This window comes from Hippocampus comes, unplaced genomic scaffold (genome assembly GCF_001891065.2).
Source record: "Hippocampus comes isolate QL1 unplaced genomic scaffold, H_comes_QL1_v1.1 scaffold174, whole genome shotgun sequence".
In the NCBI taxonomy this organism is placed as follows: Eukaryota; Metazoa; Chordata; class Actinopteri; order Syngnathiformes; family Syngnathidae; genus Hippocampus; species Hippocampus comes.
In genome coordinates this window covers 9,401,630-9,424,339 of record NW_017805983.1, presented here as the reverse complement: position 1 = coordinate 9,424,339, position 22,710 = coordinate 9,401,630, and the positions used below count along the sequence as shown (strand labels likewise).

At 41.8% G+C, this 22,710-nt stretch overlaps 2 protein-coding genes across 12 annotated transcripts in view; both read right to left on the bottom strand.

Annotated features, from left to right (window-relative positions):
• Positions 1 to 143: 143 nt before the first annotated feature.
• Positions 144 to 18,481, bottom strand: LOC109528447 (myelin transcription factor 1-like). 9 transcript variants are annotated; one of them, XM_019891043.1, is made up of 22 exons: positions 18,231 to 18,480; positions 15,255 to 15,370; positions 15,114 to 15,156; positions 14,961 to 15,029; positions 14,653 to 14,879; positions 12,885 to 13,898; positions 11,869 to 11,988; positions 11,430 to 11,520; positions 10,308 to 10,421; positions 10,011 to 10,225; positions 7,505 to 7,707; positions 7,187 to 7,402; positions 6,888 to 7,045; positions 6,513 to 6,575; positions 6,065 to 6,133; positions 4,794 to 4,856; positions 4,638 to 4,721; positions 4,219 to 4,440; positions 4,000 to 4,091; positions 3,753 to 3,856; positions 2,240 to 2,383; positions 144 to 1,878 (listed from the first exon to the last, which is right to left on the bottom strand). In XM_019891043.1, the coding sequence occupies exons 2-22, from the start codon at positions 15,307 to 15,309 to the stop codon at positions 1,735 to 1,737; spliced, it is 3,510 nt and encodes a 1,169-aa protein (XP_019746602.1). In that variant the 5' UTR covers positions 15,310 to 15,370; positions 18,231 to 18,480; the 3' UTR covers positions 144 to 1,734. The 9 variants fall into 9 exon arrangements, with proteins under 9 accessions (XP_019746602.1, XP_019746603.1, XP_019746597.1 ...); XM_019891044.1 differs by having other exon boundaries at positions 144 to 1,875; XM_019891038.1 differs by having other exon boundaries at positions 4,638 to 4,856; positions 18,231 to 18,481.
• Positions 18,482 to 19,794: 1,313 nt separating this feature from the next.
• Positions 19,795 to 22,710, bottom strand: part of LOC109528448 (protein-serine O-palmitoleoyltransferase porcupine-like) — a 9,192-nt gene continuing 6,276 nt past the window's right edge. For all 3 annotated transcript variants that reach the window (XM_019891049.1, XM_019891047.1, XM_019891050.1), the window contains 4 exons: positions 22,436 to 22,499; positions 21,500 to 21,585; positions 21,009 to 21,116; positions 19,795 to 20,336 (listed from right to left, as the gene is read on the bottom strand). In XM_019891049.1, the coding sequence (XP_019746608.1) occupies positions 20,235 to 20,336; positions 21,009 to 21,116; positions 21,500 to 21,585; positions 22,436 to 22,499 (360 nt within the window). In that variant the 3' untranslated portion in view covers positions 19,795 to 20,234. The remainder of the gene's footprint in view (positions 20,337 to 21,008; positions 21,117 to 21,499; positions 21,586 to 22,435; positions 22,500 to 22,710) is intronic.

The window sequence follows — 22,710 nt, the reverse complement described above, 5'->3', positions numbered from 1 at the left end:
TTAACAGCGCGAAAACAAATCCATCCATGGGGCACACTCGATGGATAGGCACCCCAGAGAACAACCATTTGTATACCAGCAGTTAAAAAATGAATTTCCTTCAATGTGTCCCCAGCAAAAGATGTCAAGTTGGAGAGACACCGTCCAAAATATTGGTCAACGTTTATTTGAAGAACTAGCAAAGAGAATCCACACGGTCATCATCACACATTGACATAACTAAATAAATATTCACCGTCACTTTGTTTCCACACGTCACTTTGTTCATCAACACACCTGTGCACTTCAATATTCTTAGTGAGTTGCAAAGTACTCCACCACATGTATCGTTAAAATCATAAAAACAAGCACCAAAAAATAAATCAATAAATAAAAGTCATTAGTAAATTATTTCAAAACTTTCATATACAAAATGTTTGCATTTACTGTAAAAAGATTGCAGTGTTTTAAATAAATAACTTTATAAAACAATTCATAGTTGATATCTTAAAATATTTCCTTTGTTCATCAGTGCAGGGGAAATTGTTTCCCTTCTCATGTTTACTTGAGTTTTGTCTCCTGGTTTCAAATCTTCTCAAGTAACACGTTAAAAATAAATAGTGAATAAATACTCAAAGACCCTGTAAAGTGAATTCAGCAATTTGTAAACACATTATGCATGCTTTAAGTTCATTGCTGAAAATGTGCAAAAATTAAAAACTATTTTCCAGCCTTTCAGTTTTCCTGGTTTTTCTTCTCTGGGCGTGGCTAAATACGGCACTCAGTGACGCATGTCTTGCACCTCCCCTATTTTATACGAACTGCGAGGTTTTCCCATCCGACGCAAACTTCGTTGTAATTGCTTGGGTCATTTCTAACACTATAGCTTGCAGTTAGGTAGCTGGGCTTAATAAACTGTTGATTTTCCATTATCGCCTTTCAGGGACAGCGATTACTACAGTGGACAGTTTATCAGGTTGCAGGTTATCATTATTGGTGCATGAAAGGGTTAAACCACGAGCTAGCTGATGGCTAGTGCCACTTGGTGTGGCAGTGAAAAGTCCCACAATGACGTGTGGGATATTTTCCAGCCACTCAACCATATAGGAATGTAGGCATTAGAAAGATGGAGGATATATTAATATATTTGACTGACAGCTAACACGGACACGCCCACATCTTAGAGCTGAGGGAAGAGCTTGATTTTTATCGCAATTTCAAAGCTTCATTGTATTTACTTTGCGATATAAGTATTTTTCATTCATTAAAATTTGACAGTTTTTTTTTTTAACAACACACTTAAATTTATAGTGTTTTTAGTTTCACTTTACAGGGACTTTTATAAATAATAGTAGACAAACATGATAATACGCGCAACAACAATAAATATTCCATAAAGAACCAAATATTTGCAAATGACACATAGTTACACAGCAATAGTACCAAGGAATATAGAAAAGACTAGTCCAGCAGGTGGAACGTCACTATGATCTTACAGAATACTACTACCATTATAGAGTGGACGTAGGATATGTTTTGCTACACACCTCAGTGTCATCACCGTAGCAGTTTGACTGCAGTGTGTCATCATCCTCTCGCGTGTTCCCACTCTCACTGTCCTAAAGCAACATGCAAACAGGAAAACTATACACGAGAACAAAGAAATATACAAAGAACAGATGGCAATGTTCCAAATGAGAAGCTTCCTTCACTAACACTATCTCTGGGGGGACGTCCGCATGTTTCTGGGATCTCTCACGCCTCTATTCCCTTGACCGCCTGGTTGATGGATTCGAGCAGAGCCCGGTTCTCAGGGTTCTGGTAGCAGTCCTTATTGGTGAACATGTGAGTGAGGGTCTCCACGTAGCTGTCAAAGTTTTGCTCCGACAAGGGTTCCTGCTGAATGCAGACAGCGGAACAATTTTCAAATCCTTAAATTCCATCGATCCGCTTTTGACAGCACTTGTCGTCATGACGGGTCGTGGGTGAGCTACAGCCTATCCCAGCTGACCGTGGATAAGAGGCGGGTTACACCCATGACTGGTTGCCCTAATTAGTACAAGCACTGTAGAAAATGGGTTGATGGAACTTCTTTTTACAATTCTACAAACCCCGATTCCAATGAAGCCGGGACTTTGTGTAAAACATGACTAAAGACAGAATACTGTGATTTGCACATTATTTTCAACCCATATTCAGCTGAATACAATACAAAGACAAGATATTTAGTGTTCATTTGCAAACATTAACACATGCTTACCATGGTTGGCAGACGAATGTTGGCCAGGCTATGGATCAGAGCCTGACTCAGGCCTGACAACTCCAAAAACAAGGCCTCATTTTTCTCTTCAATTTGCTTGTTCTCTTCCTCCATGCTCTTCAGGTTGTTCTCCATAGAAGAGATCTACAACAGAGACAACTCCATCAGCAGGCTATTCAGTCTTACTGAAACATAACCTCTGCTCCGGCACGAGAAACAGGGAAGAAATGGAGGCTGGGTTAAGCGGTTTCTGAAGTATAGACCACTGTTCGCCACTGGGACCTAGTGAGGCATGTCCACCATGGCAGAGGGCATCTCAGATCGGGAGCAACGACACTCACAAGGCAAACGGCTACTGTACTGCATCTAAATCTTGGCACTGTTTGTAGGTGGAGGTGTGCCACCAGGGAAGAAGAAGCCAAGTGCGCCATAGCTGCATCCCAAGCCAAGGAGCATAGGATAAACTTCATCTTCAGAGACACCTATGAAATGTCCTGCCCTCTCCAACCAACCTACAGCTTGGTTGTACGCAGGTGTGCTGCCCTGGCAACCCTCGACCACAAGGTTCCTTCAATGCGACAAACATCCAGGTCTGATCAACCAGGGGCGGGGCAGCTACCACTGAGTGTTGCTCACGAGAAAACGCCCAAAAAGTCAATCGAGACCATGGGACATGGTACTGATGACGTGTTCAATCATTCATTCATTCTCCAAACCACTAAATCTCATACAGTATTTGGTTGCAAATGCTTTGCTTGCAATAAAGTGCATCAAGCCTTCTTTTAAAGACCTTTCCTTCACTGAAGCCTCTTTCGCTTATTTTATTGGCGTTGACCACTTCAGTCTGCCCGTTAGCATGCTCTTTAGAGTTTCAAGTCTGGAGATTGACATTCCACAAGCCATCCACTTCTTGCCCCTCATGAACTCCTGTGTTGTTCTGTGTTCTGAGCCATCATCGTACTGCAAAATGAAGCATCTCCAAATCAATTTGGCTGCATCTTTCTTTACACCGATTGACAAAATGTTCTGAATTCATTTTGCCCTACCCATTCTGAGTTATCTCATCAATGAAGACCGCAAGTGAGCCTGTCCAAGAGGAAGTCGTCCTCAATGGTTTACAGATGACCAAAGCAGATTTTCTCCAAAGTTTATTCTTCACATTACCTTGGTAAATAGTATCTTTGTCTCACCACTCCATAAAATCTTCCATAGATCTATTACGTAGCTCTATTTTTTATTTTTATTTTTTTTTGAACAATGAGTCGTAGGAATAAGGCAACAGAACACAGCACACAGCAGTGAGAAACATGTCCTGATACTTTTGCTCACAGGGCAGTACAACTACTGATATTGACGGTCATGGCAAGGAGCTGCAACCTGCAAGTTAAATTACAGGCAAATGACAAGACTTGGGACTTATCTGCTGTCTTGATCTCAGTATGGAAGGCCATCAGTACATGACATATTTTTATACATTTCATTCAGAGTTTCCAACGTCAACAAAATCACTCACCTGAGTGTGCAAGTTCACCATGTCGGCCTCCATCTCTGAATTCGACTCGTTCAGATCGTTAATCTCCTCATTGAGTTGCTTGATATCCTCATCATTATCCAGAACTTAGTCCAAGAAACAACACAACCGTTCATCGTTACTTTTATTTTCAGGGATCACGTTTGTGGTGGAAAAAAAAGTCACATGAACTCCTGAATTTCTTGTGGTTATTTGAAGTAGAAGTAAACATGAAAGGGTTACGTCTTACCATCACTCGCTCTGAATTTGGCAGTGATATACTCGTCTCCAGGGAATTTGGCTTTCTTCTTACTGGCGAGTGCTCTGGGACAACCTGACAAACTAGGACAAAGCATGCCGTCAAATAATGATGCTAGGACATGTTTATGGCATAAATAGTTCATTTGAAACAATCTTGCATAACGTGCACACCAGTATATCGAGTGGCAAAAATATCAAGATACTGTACCTCCGGTGTGTCAGAAAACTCCCATTTGCATGACCCGAGCCATCGCAGCCAGGTGTTGGACAGGTTGGACCCTCGCTCTTGAAAGTCTTCCAGGAGAAGGGAGTGCCGTTAAGAAGACCCTCCTTCTGTCGACGCGCTGCCAGCGGACAGCCATAAGCACTGCGGTGGGTGGCGTACTTCCCGCTGATGTGCCCAAGACTGTCACAACCAGGGACGGGACACCTGTACACACCACCAGAGGGGGTTTTATTAATGTGGAGAAAAAGCATGCTTGTCCATCATGCTTCCACGTGAGCAATAATCAACAATACAAAACCAATCAGTATCAGTCCCATCACTACTCAGTGCCAGTATCAGTCCCACCACTACTCAGTGCCAATCAGCTCCAGTCGTGGTTGGGTTGGCTTCAGTTCTCTCACCTCAATAATTCAGAATCATCTTTGTCGTCCTTTGTGGGGTTTGATTTGACTCCACCTTTCTTGGCTCTGGGGCATCCAGACAGACTGGTAGATAAGACCACAGAGGCATTAGCTGATAAAACATCAAGAAAAACACAGCTGAAGAACATTTTATACCTTCTATGTGAGGCATAGTTTCCTGTGATATGGCCTGATCCATCACAGCCAGGAGTCGGGCACCTAGGATGTTCAGAGACCGTCGGACTTAAATGCTTTCATAACCTATATTTCCTCCAAATTATCATCAAAATCAATAGGCCATCAAAATAGATGGAATAGTGAAAACAGGAAAATAATCGTAAAGTTAACTCAGCGCTAAGGGGCATATTCTCCAGTTTGCGCTTTGTGCACTTTCAAAGTGTTCTCCCGGCCGGCCGTCTGACACACCCACCATGTGTAACTTGTGAATCCCAGCGCAGAGGTGTGAGCGCTGACTTCTGAGGATTCCTGCAAATCTCGGATTACGGAATTTTCCCGAGACGTGAATTTCATCGGAAAATATGTCACCCTTGAAATGTGAAATTAATTTCCATAGCACACCCTGAACTGATACTCGCCAGGGACATGTGCGGCTCATCTTCAGGCTACTTTAAAAGAGTGTGATTTTACAATCACTTTTTAATCCATTCAACAAAAGCAACCCAATTAGAATACCATGCTTATAACTGAACTTTTAGGACATGGATGGTATAATGTCACTGTTCGGAACATCCTTGTAATGTACTGTAGGGACACACCTACAGCCGTTGGGCAGTTGCTGAGTTGGGCCAGATGTGCCCCCCTCAAACCTGCCCCATCAGCATGAATCAGCCCAGTTGGCCGGTGACAGTTATCACACGCCATCATCGGCTGTCAAATGACACAAAACGTGCAATATATTTCACCTTTTGCGAGGCACTAGAACCAGGGGTGGGCAATCCCAGTCCTGGAGGGCCGCTATCCTGCATGTTTTCCATCTGTCCTTGTTGCAACACACCTGATTCAATTGTTCAGGCCTCGACAGAGCTTGCTGATGATCTGATCATTTGAATCAGGTGTGTTGGAGAAGGGACAGATGGAAAACATGCAGGATAGCGGCCCTCCAGGACTAGGATTGCCCACCCCTGCACTAGACCTTAGTAGAGCTTTTGGAACGCACAAGAGAATAGATGCTTAGTTCTCCAGGAGAATACGTAAACTGCGAGATTTGTCAGGGAACGCCCTTTATTCTAGGTTGCTCCGCCCGGACTGTGTAGATTTGATGAAGATGTGTAAGTGACAAACGAAGAGAAATTGCGCGGTTAAAAAAAAAAAAATTGCACGGCAGACCGCCTTTTCTGACTTCAGCGCACGGGAGAATATGCCCCTTGGAGAACATGAAGTTGAGAGGCAAAAGACAGCACACATACTTTAGTTCAACTGTGTGGGCAGCCATGAGTGTCCGTAGTGATTTATCTGCAAGAGGACAGCCTGACAGACTGGAAGATTAGAGAGAATCTATCAGAAAACAGGCCAAGAGTCGGCTTTTTGGAATGGAAGATTGAATGAAGCAGAGCCTGAATTAAACAGCCAGCTAGACAAGACAGAGAGAAATACAGCTCTCTTTTCTATCCCATCGCTTTTAGAGCAGCACTTGTATGTATATTGTCTTCACAATCACAATCATGCGCAACCTATTCAATAATGGCGATTCATCTCATGAGTCTTAGCAAGACCGTGGTCTCAGTTAGTTGACACATGACACCACGATCTGTGGGAAGACTTTCAATTTGGTGTAACATGCAGATTGTGTTTTAAATTTTACATTTTGAATGAAACAGTTGAATTTACTCTCAGGCCAGTGTCGATCCGGCTTACCTTCGATGTGATGCGTAGTTGCCAGTGATGTGTCCACTGCCATCACAGCCTGGAGTGGGACATCTACAGTGTCAAGGTGGGGCAGAAGTTGTCAGTGCCAGCAACTACTGCTAAAGCTATCTCGAAACAATACTCAATTAAGAAGTGTTAGTTTTGAAAATATGAAAAATAGTTACGTCGCACAGTATGGAAATGATCTTATTATGTATTATATTATATATCATGGCAAATTTGAGCAATAAACGAGGAGAAGCTCCAGTGCTATTAAAACAGTACAAAGGAATTGCTTTGAAAATGCAAAAAAAAGAAAAGAAAAAATGTGGGGCAATTTTCTTTCAGATAGACATTTGTGAGTAAGAAGACAGATGTACTTACACAAGGATCTCCTTTTTACTGTCTTTAGGCTGAAACTTGACCTTGAAGCTGCTGGTGGTAACTTCCCCAGGGTACTTCCTCTCCTCTAGGTTCTCCAGGTTCTCCTGGTCCTCATCCTCGACATCAGAAGACGTGTATGAGGTAGCTGTATAATCCACCTGATGACAAGTTGGTAAAAAACAAACAAAAAAAAGATCCACTTAACAGCTTATGTACATTATTTCTTTTCAGTTTTTTTACTCTTTTACTGCCCACAAGTGCTCATTGAATCTGTGACTTTGAGTGGCTGTGTATTGTACCTCATCGTGGCCTTCCTCCTTTACTCCACTTGATATCGTAAAGTCGAGTGGCCCCTCCCACTCAGGCTGAGTGTGGCCCTGAGATGAAACACCTAGCGTGTGTTGAGAAGACGACGACGAGGAAGACGAAGGCTCCGGAGATTGCATGCTCTCTCGCTTGTTTTTTTTTATGCTAAGGTCTAAGGTGCCGTTCTCATCCACTTCAATATCTGGCTCCTACAATTTTCCAAGAACAGAATATAAGCTGTCAAAGAACGTCGGGTACCTTTAAGACTGCAATTTAGCAAGCAGGCTGTAATGTAATGGAATTCAGCGTACCTCGGTGCAGGGCTCCCTGGGATTGGCGCTAAGGCTCTCTGGTCGTTCCCAACAGCGAGTGGACAGGTTGAGGATGGCCGTTGCTGCCATGTGGGCCGCCTCGGCGTCTTGACTGCAGTCGTACTCATTGGAGGACAAAGTACTGTTCGAAATACCTCCTGAGCCTGTTCCGCTTGGGGAAGAGGCCTTAGGGAAGGATTTAGCTGCGTGGGGTCGAGGTAGAGCAGAGGTTAGCTTCAACATTATCAATTTTTGGGGAAAGATATCTCATTAAATCATGTACATAAACATAAAGGCTGGACTTCAGACGTTGGACTAGAACAGATACATCACAGTGATCCCCTGACAGAAGCACCATGTGAGAGTGACCGGGACATCAGAGCAATCTGATTTGCTGCTTTGTAAAAAGCTTTGAATGATGTCATTGACACATGGTCTGTTTTTGCAGCTTTCCATCTTTTCATCTTGATGTTTGATCCTTGCTCTACTGAAGTATTTTTTATCAGCTGTGAGCCCAGATAACAAATTTTAAATTTTTGGCACACAACACTGATTCCCAGAGTTCCTATCGTAGCTTTAGCCAGGATTACAAAAGGGGTAATGGTAAATAAAACTGAAGCATTAAATACGATTGCGTAGTCATTTCAAGGGGAACTTGGATCTACTTTATGAATTGGCGAGTCAAGTGCGAAATGTGTGATACGGTGATTAAAAAGAAATGAAAGAGTTCTTTTGTTTCTAATGAAAAGTTTGTCAGCCAAAGCAGTAATCATCACACATCAATGGGTGGCAGTAGTTCTCTATTTCACATTGCAGGCCGCCATTAAACACAACGAAGAAGAAACGGAGGCTTTTATGCCATCGTAGCGCTACCAGACGTTGCTATTATTCACCCAACAAGTGAATGCAAGTGGTATTTATGTATTTGTGTGGGCCTCATAAATGTTCACTCAAGGGCATGTTGTCGCTCACACAAATGAATGGGACTTTATAGCCACATTTTCACGTCAAACTCCAATGTTTTTCTCCTGTGTGGCCTACATTGAATTAAGTGCCATGGTTGCATAAGCAAAAATAATCAATCGCAACCGGTTGCTTTTTTGTTGCCATCACGGTAATAAACGTACGTTCACAGGAAATACAACGTTAAGTGCATGCATTGTAACTCTTCGCACGCTGGCCAACTAAGCCGGTTGTGCATGAGAAGGCAGGCAGTAAGGAGAGAAGCCCAAAGATGCAACTTATGAACTGTAAACAGATAACATCATGTTTTAAAACAAAACAAAAAAAAAGCAATGAGTTTTAATTGTGCAGAGTGTTGATAACGCAAACTCTATTTGTAATTGCCATGAAAGAATGCAACAATGTAAAATCCTTAAAATCCCTTTTCTTGACATTTTTTTTTAATTTTCAACCAGGATTGTTGTGAGGCTCTTTTAGAGGTTGCTGGTGAGCTGATCATTTGAATTACATGTGGTGGAGGAGGGAAACATCTACACATGTAGGATAAGAGGCAGGATAAGAGGCCCTTTCCATTTTATACCTGTGACATATATTGTTGTTAAATCCAGCTTCTTTCATGTTAGACAGCTGGCTAAAGTAAAACCTCTTCTTTCTCATGAGCACCTAGAGACAGTAATTCATGCCTTCATCACATCCCAACTCGATTACTGCAATGCACTTTACTTTGGAGTCAGCCAATCCTGCATTAAGCGTCTCCAGCTGGTCCAGAATGCTGCTGCTCGCCTCTTGACTGGTACTCGTAAGAGGGAGCACGTAATTCCTACTCTGGCATCCCTTCACTGGCTCCCTATACATTTTAGAGTTCTTTTCAGTTTTTTATTTGTTTTCAAATCTTTGAATGACCTCGCGCCACCTTACCTCTCTGAGCTCATCCGCCCCTAGACACCTGCCCGGCGCCTCAGGTCTGCGGACCAGACATTATTCGAAGTACCAAGAACAAAACGGAAGCTCAGAGGGGATCGAGCCTTTTGCGTTGCTGGTCCCTCTCTCTGGAATGACCTCCCATCCAACATTCGGCAAGCCCCCTCGCTGCCCATCTTTAAAACCCGCCTCAAAATTCGCTTGTTTTCTTTGGCATTTGACTCAGCATGACTCAGATCTGAACTTTGTATGCAGCGATGGCTGTTTGAAAGTGCTCTATAAATACAGTTCAGTTGAGTTGACTTAAATTTGAGCAGATTCATTATTTCAGAAGTGTGTGTCAAAGTGACACCCATTCGCATTAATTGGTATCTTAGAAGTAGCTCTCAGTTTAAAAAAGTTTGGTGACCCCTAATCTGCACTATGATCTTCCATCCTTCAAGAAATGTTCACAAAATTGGCCCCCTCAACTTGTAATTGAGGACAAGAGCCAGCATGAGACTGTGTGGTCCTTTACTAGCGTGTTCTAGGTGCTACACTGGAAGCCTCCAATTTTCAATACAATTCACATGCATAACTTGCTACTAATTTTGCACTTCCTCGACTATGATGTGTTACTTACATTTGAAGGCTTTGGGTGATGTTTCGGTGGTGGTTGTCTTTGGAACAAGCATACGCTTTCCAAACACCTGGACATCAAAGCTTGCATAGTCAAAAGACACCTTTGAATATTTCTCCAACTCTTTGGCCAGGTTTGCTCGCGGTGTGGTGGTGACCGCATTGGGACCATAATTGCCATACTGAGGGATCTCCAGCTGCTTCACAAAACACATGGGCCTAGAAAGAAAAAGGAGTGAGTCATCATCGCAATTGAACAAATCTTGTCATCGAATCCCTGAATTAAAAAAAAAAGTCTCACCTGAGCACCCTGTCAGAGTTGGACGTGGGTTCGCTGACTGCAGCCTGTAGATGGACCTGCTTGTCCTGGTTTTTGTTCATTTTAGTTGCTGCAGCAATAGGGCAGCCCGACAGACTGACGGGATTGACACGCAAATGTTTAGATATTGGAATACAAATGTCAGAAATAAGAATAAACTCATACCGAATTGATAGTAAAACACCATGGTTCTCCAAAGATAGCTCAACATCATGCCATTACCAAAACTTCAAATGAAAATGAAAATGACCCTTTCAGTCAACAGCAAAGTGGCAGTACAAGGCAAAATGGCAATCCCCTAAGATGGATAAAAACACGTGAATTTTTCGGCTAACTCATATTCCACAGACTAATTATTAATCAGAATATTGTCGTTAGTCTAGTGCAGGAAGATAGAACATAGTATTGTAAAGACATTTTTAGACTTCTGCTTTAAGTTTGATGGATTTTAGCGCTTTAGCAGTCGCCACTATTTACTTTGACCCTTAACAAACAACCTGTGTTGTAACCAATTCAGTAGTTGATGCTTAAAAGCACAAATAACTCAAACACGACCACATAGTGTGAGGATGCGTAGAATGTGTTAGCAATACAAGGTTAGATTGAAGCACCAATATGTCAATAAAATACTTGTCATTGCTGAATCTAAGAATTAAAAAAAAAAGATCCGCAATGTGATGAAAGGAAATGAGGTCTGACCAAAAAAAGTTCCTGGACTGGTGTGCCAAAAATCTTAAATCCAAACTACTAATTTTCCCCTTCAAAATAATTTGCCTGGAGTCTCACACACTTTGGCCAGTGTTCGTCTTTTGCGCAGGGAGGGTGCTCTCGCGTCTCGCGCACTGAACAAAGCAAGCGTTGCAGCGCCTCTTTGTAGACATGCTGAGGACGAGACCCACGTCTAACCCGCACTGAAGGGGAAAACTTGTAATTCGGCTTTGAGAGCTATCGTTTATGAAACTCATCCGAGTACTTTTCTGACACCTTGTATGAGCCCGTGCTTCTTGAGTTATCCTTTGTAAAAGACACAAAGCACCTCCTAGCTTGCATGCTCAACCACAGTTGTCCAGTGAGTGTGTGCATGCAAGTGAGTCCATTATTAACCTGCGGTGTGTGTTGCGGTTACTGTTGACATGGCCTTGACCTGTGCAGCCAGGAGTGGGACACTTCAAGACGTTCTCATACATGGCCAGGACTACAGACACAGAACATACAAACTCTTCAGCCTGTTTAGGTTGAAAAGCTTACTAATAAAATAGTAGCGCACACAACCGACGGTAGTGGCATATTTAGCAAAGTTAGTAGTATTAGTTTCAGGAGTAGTACTTTTAGCTGCAGCTTTAATAGAGGAAATATGATTACCATACATAGAATTTATAGTTGAAACACAACATCAAGCCTTAACTCTGAAAATTTTGACTCTGAACAACAGTTTGCTAAATACAATACAATACAATCCAATACATGCTGATTTATATAGCGCTTTCACAACAGCGGCAGCTGTAACAAGCAGAGTCAGATTTCTGTATAGTCTTGTTCTTACTCTCTGGAGGAATTCTATCCTTATGAGGACATCCAGATAGACTCCGATGGTGAGGGTACAGTCCCGTCACGTGACCTGTCCCATCACACCCAGGGGTTGGACACTTTACTTCCTTCTTCTCTGAAGAGAGCCAGGAGGGATTAATTAGCAGTTACGAATATGTTGTGATAAATTACTTTAATGAGGACACGCAGTGTAGAAAAACGATGGATGGGGGACCCTTCAGCCCAGTGTGGCCAATTTTTGGGCATCATTTTCGGATGAGTGGTGTCGGTGTACGCTCTGGAGGTGGACTTGGAAAAAAAGTAAGTCAAGCTAACGCTTATAGATTGAAATCTAATTTATAACAAGCAAACAACAATCAGATTACAAAACGTCTATCAGAACGCATAGTGATTGCATATCTTGGTGACTTTTCAATGAAAACAGATTAGGATGACAGAGGCTGCATGTAAATTGCTTCTTTCCTCATTGTCTTATAAATCAGCCATGGAGAGTTTTGAATGTAGTTAGTTCTTTCCTGATTTCTCTGAAACAAATTAATAACATTGAAAATACAAGCTAATATTATTTTCCTGATTGAAAAAAATACATAAATTGAGCTCGTTAGTGAAAAACGGACAATCCCGACCTTACAATCCCTTTAAATGGTGACTTCTGTTTGTGGCTGCTTAACTTGGAACACAGCCATATCCCCACTTATAAGAAGGTGGGTACACTTGTGCAGCTACATTATTCCCGCAGCTTTTTTTCCATCTAAGCAAATGTTGAGTTGTAGAGGTTAGAGGTCACATTAATGGTCAAGTTTTCAAATGATTTCATGAATGATCTCACAAAAATCTGGCATTTGAATCGGAAGGGATGTGTTGACATCTTTTTTTTTAAATCTCCAGTCAATCAATCAATGCAATCAAATCAATGCGAGCAAGGACAATTGGGATCATATCAGAATGTCATCAACAAATAATGCGTCAATATTCTGCATAGAGTAGACATGAAAGAGAAGCAGTGGCTACCTTTACTGTATTGGGCGTTGCGTCGAATCGCTGCTTCTGTGCTTTTACTGGGGCTGCTGTACGACTGGTAGTCTTGGGAACTCTGGGCCTCCTGTCCCGCCTTCCCCTCCCCAGCTTTCAAGGCGATGGCCTGCTCCAACAGCCCCAGGTTCCCTCGGGTCATATCCCAGTTCTCAGAATCGTCGGTGATCCCCGAACCATCCGAGATACAGTCACGGTCATCGCCATCATCCTCTTCTTCATCATCCTCCTCCTCTTCAGAGCGTACCTCTATTACCACTGTGGTCGGAGAGGATTTGCTGGAGCTTTGGTCCTCAACACCATCCTCCTCCTCCTCCTCCTCTTCCTCTTCTTCTTCTTCCTCCACCTCTACCTCTTCCACTTTGGCCGCTTCATCCTGACGCTCGTCCTCTTCCCTCTCCTGCTGCGCTTCGTATGCCTCTTCCTCAGTCGTGGGTGTGCAGACCTTTTCTGTCTCAAGAGACTCCTGAGATCCTTGACTGCGTGGACTCATTGAGTAAGGGGTATCAACTTCTTGGACCCTCTCATCTTCTTCCTCCTCTTTCTCCTCGTTCTTTCTCTGGTCCTGTGCTAACTCATTGACTTGATGATGGATGTAATGTCCAGTGGAGTACTGGTGATCAGAGTTTTCCTGGCTTATTGACTGTCTTTCCACTTCCCTGTCCCCTACAAAACCATTTGTTTTTTCAGTCTGCTCTTCTGCTTCCTCCTCCTCTTCCTCCTCTTTTGTATGTTCAACCTCAGTTCTCTCGAAGTCTCTCTGAGGGTGCTCTGCTGTCTGTTGCTTGTCTTCAATTTTTGGTGTTGTGTCTGTTTTGTCTTGTTCGGTATCAGACAGTTGTTCCTCTCTTGCCAATTTCTCACTCCTACTAGTTTCCTCAGTCACAACTACATTCTCAACCTCTAAGGTGATGTTCTCCTCATCCTTAGTTGGAGCGCAAACAACTGTTTCTGCAACTGCTGTGTCTTCTTTGATCAATGGGCAGCTGTTTTCTGTGAATCAAATATGTAAAGCTGTGGTACACATCAATCTATAATATAATATAAAACAGCCACATCCAAAATTATTGAAAGGGCAATTTCAATTCCTTTTTTTGGTGTATACTGAAGACATTGGGATTTCAGATCAAACGATGAATGTTGAAATGCCACCTTTTATTTGATTGTATTAACATCTAGATGTGCTACACATGGGAGGCACGGTGGATGACTGGTTAGCCCGTGTGCCTCACAGTACAAAGGTCTGGGGTTCAATTCCGGGATCTGGTCTTTCTGTGTGGAGTTTGCATGTTATCCCCGTCCGTGCCTGTGTGGGTTTTCTGGATACTCTGGTTTCGTACCACATACCAAAAACATGCATGGTAGATTAATTAAACACGGTATATTGTCCCTACGTGTGAAAGGTTGGTTGTGTTCCCTGCAATTGACTGGCAACCCCTGTCGAAGCCCTTTGTTGTGTTGGCAGTGTGTTTTGGGGAAAATATCCCTTCAAGTTCATTTAACAATGTTTGTTCCAATACTTCTCCTCTGTTTGTTTATGGTGTAGTGAGTGGCTTCAAACCAAAGGTGCTCTGTCCTAAGTTGTTTAACAGATCTAAATATAAATACCATAAAATAAAGCTGTTATTCTGAACGTTTGTCTTATATTCATCTAATGATCTGAAACCCAAATGTCTTCAGTATCCAACAAAAACAACTTGCCGTCCCAATATTTTTGGTGGGGACTGTACGATATGCTTTGACTCACTTTTTATTGAGTCTGGTCTGGTGTTTGAATTTTTCTCCTCTTTGAGGTCCTCCTCGTCTTTCTCATTTTTCTCATCCTTTTCTTCCTCATCCTCGTCATTGTTTATGGATAAGTCTTCTTCTGCCTCCATTAAGCTGGACTGACCCTTCTTCTTGGGAGAAGACTGGTTCTCCTCAGCCTCTGCCTCCTCCAGCTTTCTCTTCTTCACCGTTGGACATCCCAGTGCACTAAAACATTACATACTGGCTCATAATAATTCTTATCTGCCTTGGGCACTGTAGGGATTCATACCGGCTATCCAGTCCTACCTTCTATGCCTTGAGTATCTTCCACTGACATGACCTTTGCCATCACACCCAGGCGTTGGACAACTGCTACTGACACACATCAAAACCGTAGCACATTAGCAAGTATTCACAAAGCATTAATACAAATGTAGAGGAGGAAAAAAAATCACTCACGTCAGCTCATGCTTCATGTCATGTCCTGAGAGTTCTGACAAAACTGAAAAAAAACCAAAAACATTGAAACACTCATTTGACTGACACTTTGCCAGTGTTCTAACAGGCAAATGTGAGTTTGAAAAAAAGTTTTTTACTGACCTCGAATGCCTTTGGAACGTGTTCGTGTTCGTGTCTCTGTAGTGTCTTGGCTCATCTGGACAGCAGATGGACATTAGTAGTACACGCGTGTTACATTCGCATGTACATGGGATAATCTGTACAGATTAACCCATCAAAGATATCAGTTAATCAAACACAAGAAGCCCCTTCCCAGGTTCAATACCAACAGCTTCTTTCCCATATTCTACATAAACATAAAATCCTGTTAACTCTCATGTAAATAAAACGTGAATGCAATTGATGCTGTATGTTATGCATTCCATTGTATTATCTTTTTTTTATGTTAAATGTTGTGGAAAGTGCTTTGTTCCAGCTGCAGCTGTTGTGAAAGCACTATAAAAATAAAGATGTATTACAGATATGTACTCCGGCAAACGCTGATCATTTCATTGTTATAAACTTTATATCATATTGTTAGCACATGTGGTACGCATGCATAGACACAACATGGCTGAGGTGCTAGAGTGGTGGTTTCTGTCCCAACCTGAAGGTTGTGGGTTCGATTCTGAACCTTTGTGACCAAGTGCCCTTGAGCAAGATATTGAAACTTCTATTGCTCCTGATGCTGTGTCATCAATGAAGGGTGTTTTGAGTACTTTGAAGGTAAAAAACTGTAATACAAGTGAAAGGCTATCCATCCATTTTCTATGTTCCATTTTTTCCTCATTAGGATTTCGGGTGACCTTGAGCCTATGGCAGCTGATTTTGGTGAGAGGCAGAGTAAATCCTGGACTGGTTGACAGTCAGGAGCAGGACAGATAGAGACAACAATGCACACTATCCTTTATCTTAAAACGTGTTTCTATCATTTTATTCCAAAAAAAGTATCCATTACTAAATCACACATTCTTACAAAGTTTTACTGTCATAATCATATTGTATATTTTGCATGAGTCTTTAAAATCCTGTCCACCCTGTTTTTTATGGGGTAACTGTCCCTTTAAGAAACCATCATCTAATCAATTTTAAGTTCAGCGGAAAATCACTTGTTTCAAAGGGCAAACTACAACTTAAAACTCTATAAAATTCAGGTGAACAAGCAAAAATAAAAATGAATAAAAAAACAATCAAGTGAGGACTGTAGGCCTGTGCTGTTTAATGGACCAGAGCACACTAAAGCAGTCTCCTGATAACAAGCAAATACTGTCGCATCTTTTTCCTCATTAGGATTTCGGGTGACCTTGAGCCTATGGCAGCTGATTTTGGTGAGAGGCAGAGTAAATCCTGGACTGGTTGACAGTCAGGAGCAGGACAGATAGAGACAACAATGCACACTATCCTTTATCTTAAAACGTGTTTCTATCATTTTATTCCAAAAAAAGTATCCATTACTAAATCACACATTCTTACAAAGTTTTACTGTCATAATCATATTGTATATTTTGCATGAGTCTTTAAAATCCTGTCCACCCTGTTTTTTATGGGGTAACTGTCCCTTTAAGAAACCATCATCTAATCAATTTTAAGTTCAGCGGAAAATCACTTGTTTCAAAGGGCAAACTACAACTTAAAACTCTATAAAATTCAGGTGAACAAGCAAAAATAAAAATGAATAAAAAAACAATCAAGTGAGGACTGTAGGCCTGTGCTGTTTAATGGACCAGAGCACACTAAAGCAGTCTCCTGATAACAAGCAAATACTGTCGCATCCGAATCTGATCGGACCCTTAGTAGTATTTTTTTTTTTTTTTTTCTTCAGCTTTCTTGCAGGAAAAAAAGGCCAATATTTCAGAACCAATTAACTGATCGTGTAACTGTTGGCTCACCTGAATTTCATGCAAGCACTCCTGGTTCAATTCCCACTCAGTGATGAATGTGAGTTTGAAAGAATGTGAGTGTGAAAGCCCTTGTCCCTCTCTATACAGTGTATGTTCTGTGACTGTCTGGCAACCAGTCCAAGCTTCAGTCCGCAATTTGCCCGAAGTCAGCTTGGATAGGTTCCAGCTTCCCCTGACCCTGAACAAGAAGCGGTGCAGCACATGGATGGGTAAGTGTTTTAGGCTGACAAAAGGAGCAGCTCACAAGCGATACTATATTGAGCATTTTGTGCTGCTATTATGCTCACAAAGGCGTCACATCCCTGGGGGTTGTGGGTGGTTCGTCAACACCCACACTTTTCCTGGCGAAAGGATTCTACACTCATACTTTTCCTCTAACTCGAGCCGCACAAACACCCTCCACACTTTTGCACAGCTTACTTCACCTTTAAATGCACGTAATGCATTTGTGGGAAAAACACAATTTTGTATTCGGCATGTAAAGGATTTATGAGAATATTAAATCTCTAAGCGTCCACTAGGTGTTATGTCGAATAGCAATAGTGCTTGACTCAGTCTGCATTCACAGGTCATGCAGGAGATTGAATTTCATGTGGAGTGCTTCTTGAATGGATAATGTGAGCGTGTCAAACATGACTCGTCAGAAGCAGACAATTTTAAACAGGGCAAGTGGCTTTAAAAAGTATCTTCTTGCTTGAAAGTGACTTAGCAATGACGGGGCTGATCCCTGACAACGAAACACGAAATTTCTACTCAGAAGTCACAACCCAAATATGACTTTGGCCGACAGAAATTGGTTGCTCAGCCCCACACAGGCCTGTCTCCCTGTGCGAGCTATTTCTTGTTGTTATTTATACCAGGAGAGGAAAAAATAAGCGCAAACCATCGCGGAACAACGCGTTCCGCGACAAACTATTAACTCGACTGGCTTTTGGCACGGAGTCGCCATTGTTGCCACTGCCTCACCATCAGCGGCGATTAATGTCGTTTGGAAAGCATCCTCGGGACCAAACGCTCATGATTCGCCAGTAGCGGTGAAAAGTGGGTCGACCGACACCACGGACGTCGTCCACAGTTAACGTACAAGAACCGCTGGGAAGCCAAACGGGGCCTTCGGAAACCCAGTCAAACAGTGCGCTTCGTGCCTCGTCTTTGTCAGAGAGAAATAAAGCCTTACCTTAGGTTCAGACTAATGCCCTCCCCTCCCCCTCCTTGTCGACATCGCCAGCTTCACGTAGCGATGTCTAATGGAGCGCTCGAGTGTGTCTTTAGAACTTGGCCTCCATCCCTCGGCCAGCCCAGCAAGAAAAGACCCAATCACTCGGACCAATTCAGCGCCTTGGAAAGAAAACACTTGAGTGGACAGTTCGAGTTCAACCTTCAGTACCATGGACAGAAACCTGTCTGCAACGCCCCCCTGTGACCAGGCGAGGGAACTGCAGGCAAAAACAAATTTCAACCTCCTCATGTCATTTACTTCACATTTGCGGTATGAAAATTGATGGATGGATGAATGGCATGTGCACCCATAAAAACAAAGACAAGAATAACTACAGAAACAGTTTTTTTCCATTTGTAAAATCTCGAAAACATTCTCCGCCATTGTCACTCCCCCAATCAGTCAGTCAATCAATCAATCAATATAATGCAAATGAAAAACCATTTTAAAATCTATAAAAGCAAGAAATAAAACTAGGCTTAAACAATTATTTAATTATACTCTTGGAAAAAGGGCACATCTGTGAATTGCACCCAAAAACACAGAATCTATTTAAGAAACTCTGAATCAACGTGGCCCCTACATGTACAAAAATGAATACATCCAACTGCACAAAAGACGAACATAAAATTTGACTTATATCTTATCATTCTGAAAGTGAAACACCAATAATTTGTCTTCTTTTGGAGAAATGAAACAGTAATGGCAAACAGTCAGCAATGGCACTTTTTTTTCATCCATCCATCGATTTTCCTAACCGCTTTATCCTCACAAGAAATGCACAGGGTCATGGAGCCTACACCAGTTGTCTGCCCGGCAGTAGGTGGAGACACGCTGATCGCAGGACGCATAGAGACGAACAACCATCCGCACTCACATTCACACCTAGGGACAATTTAGAGTGTTCCATTAACCTGACAAGCATGTTTTTGGAACGTGGGAGGAATCCGTCGTGCCCGGAGAAAACCCTCGCCGGCACTGGGAGAACGTGCAAACTCCACACAGGGAGGATGGAGTCGGAATCGAACCCTGGACCTCTGCACTGTGAGGCGCGCTAACCACTCGAACACCGGGTCCAGGATTTCTGTCAACAAAGGCATATTGCTATCCATGACGTCCACATCTAGAGGCTGAGCTACACTGTTTGTTTATAGTGTAGTTGAGTGGCAAACCACTTACCTGTTTTGTACCTAGAGTGTTGTATGTGGGAACTAAGCACAGTATAGAGGTCTAGCAGTTCGAATTGACGGACCATAATATTATTATTACTATTTTTTTAATAGATCAGCAATGACTAGATATGCCGCAGAGGACAATGAACATTTTCGGTTTACCAAAGAAAAAAAAAACACAAGGGTTAATGAGGTTCTCTTGAAAGACACTTTGACAAGTAAGCCTGTTGCGGATCCCTTGGTGACAAACGTTGAGAACCACTGACAAGAGGGTGATACGGCTCCACACTTGAGTGACTGTCTTGGAACAATTTGGTTGTTAGAAAAAAAAAAAAAAAAAAAAGCAAATCTTCATTAATATGCATAGATTTAATTGACGAAATACAAAAGGCAATGATAAAAACAAATGATGTGAATGTTAACCATTTGATATGTTAACTAATATCCAAGTACCTTCAACATGAATATTATTTAACATGTGAATACTGTATATCACATCCAAATAAATACATCATACTAGCCTGTCAGACAAACATTTGCATTTTGAAATTAATGCTTGATTCAACGGGACATATACAGTACAAACGGTGGATGGTGACAATCACAATTCCAAATATTACGGGAAACATTTGTAACTTGACTCCATCTTCTCCGACTTCCATCTCATATGATCAGGAAAAAGGGTTGACTCAGTCATCGACACGTGGGTTCCCTTTGTCCAGATCACAGCAAGTCCATGACCCTAGACTGAGAGTATGACTGCCAGCAAGTGAGCACTACTTTGATAAAATCACAGGATTAAACGGTAGAAAACCCAGAAGACAAATACCACCCAGTGGCTTGCCCAGCTAAGTTCCGACCATCTCTGAATGGTGTGGATAGCTGCATAACCCTGCGGAGAGACGCAACACAACAAGCATTTATTACAATTGTAAATGAACCATAATTCCATTTGCTCCCAAAACAACACTGCACATCACCAAAAGTACTAGTCGGCCTACGTAACTCGGGCTGTTTATTCAATGACAGCGGCTTCCTTGACAGGACTGGAATGTACTTCTCTGTGGAAACATTTCCACAAGTTACTTTGAAGTCACGAAATGTAGTGTGACAAGAGATGCGGTATCTGTGCTGTGTTTATTTACGACTATCTACTAAAGTTTCACATCAAACCAGCTCATAAATGAGGGAGTACGGTTAAAAATGCTATTCATTGTCTTTAGGGCCGCTTTATGCTGCGTTATGAAAAAAATGACAGTTAGCCACTTTGCCCCTCACGCACTGCTTGTGTCACACTGAGGCTTCTCATTCAATAATGTACCGTATTCACTTGTTTTAATCCATAAAAAGATTAGAGTGTCAGTCAAGGAAGAGGCAGGTTGCTACATAAAGCGGTCATCGGTAAGAATAAAGAAAAAAAAATGGGGCCATATTGAAAGGTGAGGCTTGCTCCCATTTATTTGAAAGTAACCATCGTGGAACATACATGGCTCGCATATGTTATGACCACAAGCTCCGCTATTTGTAAAATGTCTAACATGCTTTAACTCTGGCTTCTTCTTACCTCTTCCACTTCCTCTTCAACACCCGGATCAAACATGGAACCCAAGTAGGTGAGGTGGAAGATGGCCAATAAACTGAAAACTAGGTTCAGCAGCATCACCCAATACTCCTACAAAAGGTAAAGACTGAGCACTGAATCAGACAAAACAAGAATAAGATATTCACTCTAATTTGGAACACTTTTGATGGACTTCTGTGGGTGGGTAGATGCGTACAACCAAATGGACTAAAACACATTTGCGTAAATGTGATGTCACCTAAAATACTGTGTGTGAATAATGTACAGTATACTAACATAGTACTACTGGTAGACAGAGACAACTTCATTGAGTGGTTACTCTACTTAATTTGGCAAATAAAGAGGATTATTGAAAGATTTAATCGATTTTAATTAAAGTTTTAATCAATATTATTAAGATGCCATCAGTCCACAGGCACTCTCATCTGACATTTTGCTCTTAGTGGATAAGATTTGAGTAGAAGGCACTGTACCTTCTTGTGCTGATGGCTGCAGTTGGTGGGGCAAGGTCTGGAAAGGACACAGGCGCTGAAGATAATGGCGAGTCTCTTTCTTAAGACTGAGACGAAGAAAGAAATAGACATGGACATTTTAGCATGACACAAACCTTTGCGGTACAAATTTACCATAAAGCATGACTGTATGGTGTGTCATCTGTTTCGAGATGCAAGTGTTTGCATGTGGTGAGAAATGTGCTACAGGGGTACATTCATTGAGTAGTCCTTTTTTTTTCAACCTTCCAAAATTCTACTTCCTTTTACAATTCAGTTGAAAGACAAATTCAAAATGTTTTGTGAAGTGCAACAACGTGCCTGTTACATTATGTTGAATATACCAAAGAATCGTACTGTATTCCTGATACTGTACATCAGGAAATGCAGTTTGGGCCAACACATATACTGTAAAACACAAAACAAAACCCAATATTTCATCAAATGCCCCGATAACAACTAAATCAACAAATGTGCAATTTAGAACTATACAACATAATGGGGACGCTCGATACCACTTCATTTCCAGACCAGTGCCAGTATGATTACTCAACCATTGTGTGTTCACCGTGACTGATGCTAAATAACCGATACCACTAGTGCTTTTGATCGATTAACATTACAATTAAACCATTTGAATAAAACCAACAACATCATTTTAAAGAAATACATTTCGTTTATTTATGATAAGAGGATGGAATAGAGAATTAAACTGCAAAATAAAACACTAACAGCTCTCTGAATTTAGGATTCATTATTAACCAGTTAACAAAAGTGGAAAATAAAACTCAAGAGTTTTAGTATGTGTTTCTCATAAATTGAACTGCATTATAAAATAAGTCAACTATTAAATGTTAAGCATGATATCGGTACTCATTCATCCCTACACTCGAATAATGCACAAGAAAATATTCATACCATGTTCAACATATGTGATGAAGCCTAAAGAGAGCAGCACGGCTCCTAGGTGGAAACTCAAACCCTGAGGACACACAAACTGCATGGTTAGCTGAGAAAATGAGTGGAGTTGCTTCTCACAATGACAAGACAACCAAACAATTCCTAGCGAAAAGATACAGTGGTGCTTTGTGTTAGGACTTTTAATTTGTTTCAAAACGCTCCTATTTCAAATACTGTACCGGTAATCCCCCCCCCCCCCCCCCCACCCCCAACAAAAAAAAATTTTTAAAAAC